The following is a 7,021-nucleotide window of genomic DNA, read 5'->3' as shown; positions in this document are numbered from 1 at the left end:
GAAGAGTCTAGTTCTGAGGTTCCTGCCTCGGATGCTTCCACCGAATCTACCAATAGGGCGATGGAATTGGAGCAAGCCAAATAGAAAAACAAAGAAAAGGTCGAAGGTCATAACCGTAACATTGCTTCCTAGAGGAAACAAATAGAAGAGCTTCAGGAAAAGATCTTTGATGCCGAAAGAAGCAAAAATCAACTCTTGGAGTTTGACGAAGCTTTAATGGCTTAAGAGATAACATTTGGCATGGAATTTGTAGAAAAGGCTCGGCAACTTGAGTCTGACGTCAAACTCCTACGATCAAAGAGATCTTTGTGCGAAAAACGTCTAGAGCTTCTTAAAGCCAAGTATCTTCAGATCAAGGCCAACCATCCTTTCTAGTTTTTTTCTTCTATTTTGCAATGTAATGATAATTTTATTTGTGATTAATATTGGTCCTTTGGACCTTCGAATTCAATATAACCATCTTGGCATTTTTACCATATTGGCTTTGTTTTACTTATATAATTATTTGTCTCTTATTTTTATCTCTTGGAGTACCAGTTCATATTTTTTCAAATATTTCCCATTTACTCTTAGAATATTTTTATCTTCATTAAGCTCTTCGATTTCATAGGCACCATTAGAGAATACCTGCAAAATCTGAAAAGGCCTTCCCACTTTGGGGACCACTTCCCCATGGCTCTATCCTTTCGATCCATTGGAAGGATCACTTTCCAGACCAAGTCTTCAGGCGTAAAACTTTTGACTTTTACCTTCTTATTATAAGAGATTTCTATTCTCTTCTTTTTCCGTTTTAACAAATCCAAGGCATTTAACCTTTCTTCATCTAAGGCAACCAATTCATCCAACATCATGCTCCAATATGACTCTGTTGGAAGTTCATGGTGCCTTTGAATCCTTATGGATTGTAGGTGAATTTTTACTGGTAGAACAACATCATGGCCAAAGGTTAGTCGAAAAGGGGTCGACTTAGTGGCCTCTTTAGGAGAGGTACGACATGCCCATAAAATCTGGTCCAGAGTTTTATGCCAATTCCTAGGCTTCTTACCTACATGCTTTTTAATCAAACCAATTATCACTTTATTGGCAGCTTCGACTTGTCCATTGGCATGAGCATAATAAGGCGTCTAAGTTAACAGTTTGAAGCCCATTTCTTTGGCAAATTCTTGCATTTTCCGACCAGTGAATACTGACCCTTGATCTGTTGTAATCGTCTATGGGATTCCAAATCTATAAATAATGTGCTTTTGGATAAATTCAATCACATCCTCTTGGTTCACATTTGGTAAGGGTATAACTTCAATCCACTTTGTAAAATAATCAACTCCCACCAATATATATCTTGGATTTTTAGAAGATGGAGGTCGAATTGCCCTAATCAAATCTAAAGCGCAACCCCTAAATGGCCAAGGCTTGATGATAAAATGTAATTCACTTGCAGGGACGTGTTGTATGCCTGCATGTATCTGACATTCTTGGCATCCCTTTGTGAATTCAGCACAGTCTTTCAACATAGTAGGGAAATACATCCCTTGTAGAAATAAAATCCATTTCATCTTATGACCGACTTGGTGTGCCCCACACGCTCCACTATGTGCAGTCGAAAGGGCTAAGTACGTCTCTGACTCATTGAGGCACTTAAGTAAAATTCCCTCAGGAGATTTTTTAAACAACTATGTACTCAAAAGAACATAACTCAACGCTCGATACCTCGTTTTTCGATCAGTAGACGCCGTTGGATTCTACAGATACACCACTATTGGCTTTCTCCAATCTTCATTTGTCAAATTGTCTGCTGCCAATATTTCGAAGTTCCCTTCATCAGCATATCCTAGATTTGTCTTTTCTAAGTCTAGGGGTATTAATCTGGTTGCCACGACCTTTCCTCTGACTTCAATGATTTTATGCAAATTTTCTTTTGAAATTTTATACCCGGATGCAATCTGAGCTAAATCGTTGGCCACTTGATTTTCTAGTCGAGGTATGTGTCGAATAGAAACCATTTCAAATCTTTTTAATAGTCGATTGGCGATTATGAAGTACATGATTAAATTCTCCTTAATACATCTATATTCCTTTGTGATCTGTTTTATGACCAACTCTGAATCACCCATTATTTTGACTCGAGTTGCCCCCAATTCCAACAACATTTCAAGTCCTGCTATGAGGGCTTCATATTCAACCTCATTGTTTGAGCAAGAACCTTCTACTTTGTACTGGAATTTTGTTGGAATTTTATTAGGAGAAATGATTACAACCCCGACGCTTGTACCATCCTTATGACTAGACCCATCGAAGTATAACTTCCAAGGTCCCAATTCGAGATAGTTCAGTGCATTTGTGTCTATGAAGTGGTCGACTATAAAGTCTGTTACCACTTGTCCTTTAACAACTCTTAATGGAATGCATGTTAAAGAAAATTCAATCAATGCTAATGCCCATTTCCCAATTCGACTATGCAAAATTGGTTTGGATAACATATGTTTAATAACGTCAAAATGAGAAGAACATAAACATCAACAAGTTTAATATAATGCTTCAATTTTGTACAAGATAAATATAAGCATAAACATAATTTTTCAACTATGTTACACATAGTTTCTGCATCATTTAAGACCCTATTGAGGTAGTAAATGGCTCTTTCGACACCATTATCATCCTCTTGAGCTAACATGCTTCCTAAAGTCTTCTCAGATGCAAATATATACAATCTCATATTTTTATTTCTACAAGGTGGTTTCAAGATTGGTGGATGACTCAAGTATGCTTTAATCTTATCAAATGCTTCTTGTTGAGCCTGCCACCACTCGAATCTTTCCTTGTTGAGTCGAAGCAATGGTGAAAAAGCTTGCGTCTTTCCACTAAGGTTTGAGATGAATCTCCTTAGGAAATTGATTTTACCTATCAGTGACTGCAAACCTTTCTTCGTCGATGGCGCTTTATCTTCCATGATGGCCTTGGTCTTATTCTGGTTTATTTCAATCCCCTTTTTGTGGACCACAAAGCCTAAGAAATCCCCAACCTACACACAAAAAGCGCATTTTAAAGGATTCATTTTTAGACCATGCTTTCTCATCCTCTCAAAATATATTCAAAGATGGTCTATGTGACTCTTCCCTAAAACAGACTTAATGACAATATCATATATATATATATATATATATATATATATATATATAATATATATATATATATATATATATATATATATATATATATATATATATATATATATATATATATATATATATATGCATAAAAGTTTCTATAAAATCGTGGAAGATCGAATCCATCGCTCTTTGGTAGGTTGCCCTAGCATTTTTCAAACCAAAAGGCCTCACCACCCATTCGTAGGTGCCTAAGGCTCCAGGGCATCGAAATGCTATTTTCGGGACATCCTCTTCAGCAATAAATATTTGATTATAACCAGAATACCCATCAAGCATGCTTAAATATTCATAGCCTGCAGCGAAATCGACTAGCATTTCTGCCAATGGCATCGAATATTCATCTTTCGGGGGTGCAGTACTTAAATCTCTAAAATCTATACAAACCCTGAAAGTACCATTCTTATTTACAACTGGCACAATATTAGCTAACCATTCGACATACTTGGTCGTACAAATGAAATTGCAACGGAGGAGCCTTTCGACTTCCTCTTTAATCTTCAAAAGTATTGCTGGAGAAAATCGTCCTGGGTTCTACTTCACAGGCTTCTTTCCAGGCTTGATCGGCAATTTCAATTCGACATCCATATTTTTGACTTCAGCCTCTAAGGCCAATTGTTGTTTACACTCAGTTATGTAAGCCGAAATCCTCTTTAGCGCTGTAAACTCAATCATCATTACTGAATTCACTTCCCCATCCTGTGGGGTCGATTCCAGACACTCCCAAATATCTGAAGTTGTCTTCGCCAACTATTTCTCTGTCCCAACGAAAACCATAGTGAGGGTGCAGCGACAGGGAACAATATGCGTTGTCATCAGGGGTAAATGCAAACTCAGCTGAATCACAGGGAGTTATGGTGGCCAAGTGCTTGCCAAATTGGCGAATGTCGACATGATTGATAGGGGTTTTAAAGTACCCTTGATCCACCTCTATGTTTTCAACGATGCCATATGGGCGCCAAATTATTATCCTCTGGTGCATTGAAGATGGGACTCTCTTCCAAGAAACAGATTATAGTTAGCCTTTGTTTCTACTATCATAAACATTGTGGACCTAGTGACTGTCCCTATAGTTCATTCGACTTGGATAGCTTCCATAGTGGAACCCACTTTACCTTCATAGTTGGTTAGCACCATATTATGGGGTTTGGCATCAGTATCATATTTGCCAATTTTTCTCAGCATGCGGTGAGGCATCAAGTTCACAGTCGCTCCACAATCCACCAATATTTTATTAACGGGGACGTCTTCGACTTTTCCAGTGATGAAGAGGGGTTTAAGGTGGCTTCACTGGGCCTCTCAAAGAAGGCATTTTTCTCTTCAAACACAGCCTTTATTATCACATAGTAACACACTGGCTTATGAGCAACCATCCCTCTCTTTGTGATACTGTCGTTATCTTCAACATCAGTAATTCGATCGAATTCCCCTTGGCCTTACGGATACCACCCCGACTAGGATGTCTAAGGAGGCTTCCGACCCCGAGTCTAAGTTGTCAGTCAACATTTCATCTTCAACGACCACTTGATTGTATTTTTCACTGGCCATTTTGACTAGAATATTGAGATTTCTTTTGACGAAGCTTGAGTCTTCCTTTTTCTTCAAAATCACATTGGTACTCGAATCAACTTGGTCCCTCTCACCAGCTTCTCTCTGGGATTTTCTCCTTTTTTGTTCTCTCCACCATTGAGATCTGGTCATAGGGTTTTTTCCTTTATAGTTCTCGGACACATGTGAGGTCCTTTTGTCAATCCGAAATTCCTTGCGGTAAGCCAATGAAGAACCTCATTCGACCTCGAAATTCTGCCATTTAGCATGCTCGCGTTTCCTGCCATCAGTTTGCTTGACCCACTTTCCATTTGACCCTTTGACACTAGGCTTGAAGGAAATGGGTTTGAAATTTCTCCCTACTTTCTTGGTTTCACCCAACTTCACCATGGGGCGTCTTGGATCAGGATATCTCCTGGGGTCAAAAGCCCTTTATGGCTTTCACACTTGATGTTTTTGGATGGCTTTATGACCATCTTTGTAATTTACTCTCATAACCCCTTCAAGATTTTGAGCTGCCTTCTTGTCAAATACAACACTGCACCTAGGGCACAACATGACTTCCGACTTCTTTTTCTAACACCTTCGGAGGAAGTCATACAATGTCTCTTCCTCTTGAGGGAAAGCGACTTTGTTATACTCCTCCTGTAGACATTCATCGTCGACCTCCATAAAGGTTTCTTGAGATAACTCGACCATATTGACCTCCATATGGATATCCTTAACAATATTCAACCTTTGGAATTGTATTTAAAGGCCCTCAGTGGCCTTGTCCATCTGAACAAAATCATCAGCGGTTTCTTTGGTGATCATCATTAACTTTGAACTTTCAGTGTCCTCAGCATCGGAGGCTTCATCATTTTTGTAGGTGATATCTCCTGCAGCCTTTTGAGTGAAATCATCAAGAGGCGTTTGCTCGAAGTATTCATGAACCCTGGCCATAACAGGTCCATTGACGAAGTCCTCAGTGATTTAAGTCATGTTGAAATCATCAGCGACTTCAATAAGGTTTACTTCTTCTGGTTCAGTATAATGGGCCTCAACTACTTGTAGCGGATCAGAGTCGATCTTCATCTGGCTCCGTGTTTTTTGTCTCCGAACTTGAGTCTTCCTTCCTGGATGGCGTTTTGCACAAGATCCCTGAAAAGAAAACATTGAGACATTTTATGACCCAAAAACCATGGTATTTGCAAAACCCTTTTTTCTTTCTTTGCTCTAAAGGGGGTACTTTAGCACCCAGAGGTACTATCATTTGATCATCTTTGACTAATAAGTCAAAAATTTCGTCACATTTTGTAACATCGAACGTATAAGTCTTTTTAGGAAATTTGTCACTCTTTTCAGGTTCGACAGGATTTTTCCCATTCGAAGGTGCTAAAACTTTGCACGCATATGGTGGCCCTTGCGTCAACTCAGCAAGGTCGATGTCATTGTCATCGAAGTCTAAAAGTCCATGACATGAACCTTCATCATCATTCCTGAAATCGACATAGGCTACCCTTTTACCTTTATTTGCCCTAGCATTTTCTTCCTTCAAACGTTCCAACTGTCGAACCCTATCAGCCAATTGGGTCATATCCCTTAGGTATTGAGTATCTAAATTCTTTCTAATCAAATAGTCGAGGCCCCCAGCAGCCATTTCGACCAGTTCATGCTCTGCTATTTGCGTAAAACACCTAGCTTTGAGTAATCGAAACCTATTTAGATAGTCATCAATTGGCTCAGTGAACTTTCGCTTGATACTAGCCAACTCCTTCAAACTTATCTTCGTTTTCCCTATGTAAAACTGTTCATGGAACATTCTTTCCAGTTGGTTCCAAGTGTGGATCGAACTTTGGGGCAAGGTGGTGAATCATGTAAAAGCATTCTTTGTGAGAGAACTTGGAAAAAAATTATCCTAAGGCTCTCATTGTTTGACATATCTCCAGCCTCAATTAAATATCTAGCCACATGCTCGACAGTGGACTCAGTGGTATCCCTAACAAACGTGGTGAATTGGGGGATTTTGGTTCTAGGGGGTGCTTATGCCTGCAATATATACTCTAACAAATGTGACGTATAATTTGGCATTCTAAGGCCGAAATTTAGCCCATTTCGAACCGTAATTCTTTCGACTATAACTTCTAGATTATTATGTGCTACCACATCGTCATGTCGAACTTGCCGTATGATATCATCAGCATTTTGGTTTCTATTTTCCATTAATATCCTTGGTTCCCTGGGTATTTGTGGTTTGATCCTATGGGGTACTGCTACTCCCCATTAGTTTTGTGGAATCTGGTTAATGGTGAGGTCATCTTCAAAAATGT

At 39.0% G+C, this 7,021-nt stretch overlaps 1 protein-coding gene across 1 annotated transcript; it reads right to left on the bottom strand.

Moving 5' to 3' along the window:
• Positions 1 to 5,684: 5,684 nt before the first annotated feature.
• LOC127104564 (uncharacterized) lies at positions 5,685 to 6,513 on the bottom strand. Its single transcript, XM_051041746.1, has 2 exons — positions 5,941 to 6,513; positions 5,685 to 5,852 (listed from the first exon to the last, which is right to left on the bottom strand). Exons 1-2 carry the CDS (start codon positions 6,511 to 6,513, stop codon positions 5,685 to 5,687), a joined length of 741 nt encoding a protein of 246 aa, XP_050897703.1.
• Between the last annotated feature and the right edge of the window lie 508 nt (positions 6,514 to 7,021).

Source organism: Lathyrus oleraceus, chromosome 7 (genome assembly GCF_024323335.1).
Source record: "Lathyrus oleraceus cultivar Zhongwan6 chromosome 7, CAAS_Psat_ZW6_1.0, whole genome shotgun sequence".
NCBI classification, from domain to species: Eukaryota; Viridiplantae; Streptophyta; class Magnoliopsida; order Fabales; family Fabaceae; genus Lathyrus; species Lathyrus oleraceus.
Note: the sequence above shows the minus strand (reverse complement) of the source record. Positions and strands in the feature narration are given on the sequence as shown.

What these genes read in the sequence shown, in the direction of transcription:
- LOC127104564 (XM_051041746.1), bottom strand. Translation starts at nt 6,513, where the DNA reads ATGTTCCATGAACAGTTTTACATAGGGAAAACGAAGATAAGTTTGAAG. An exon ending in TAGTACCTCTGGGTGCTAAA is followed by an intron (nt 5,853 to 5,940) that starts GTACCCCCTTTA and finishes TTTTCTTTTCAG; the next exon opens with GGATCTTGTGCAAAACGCCA.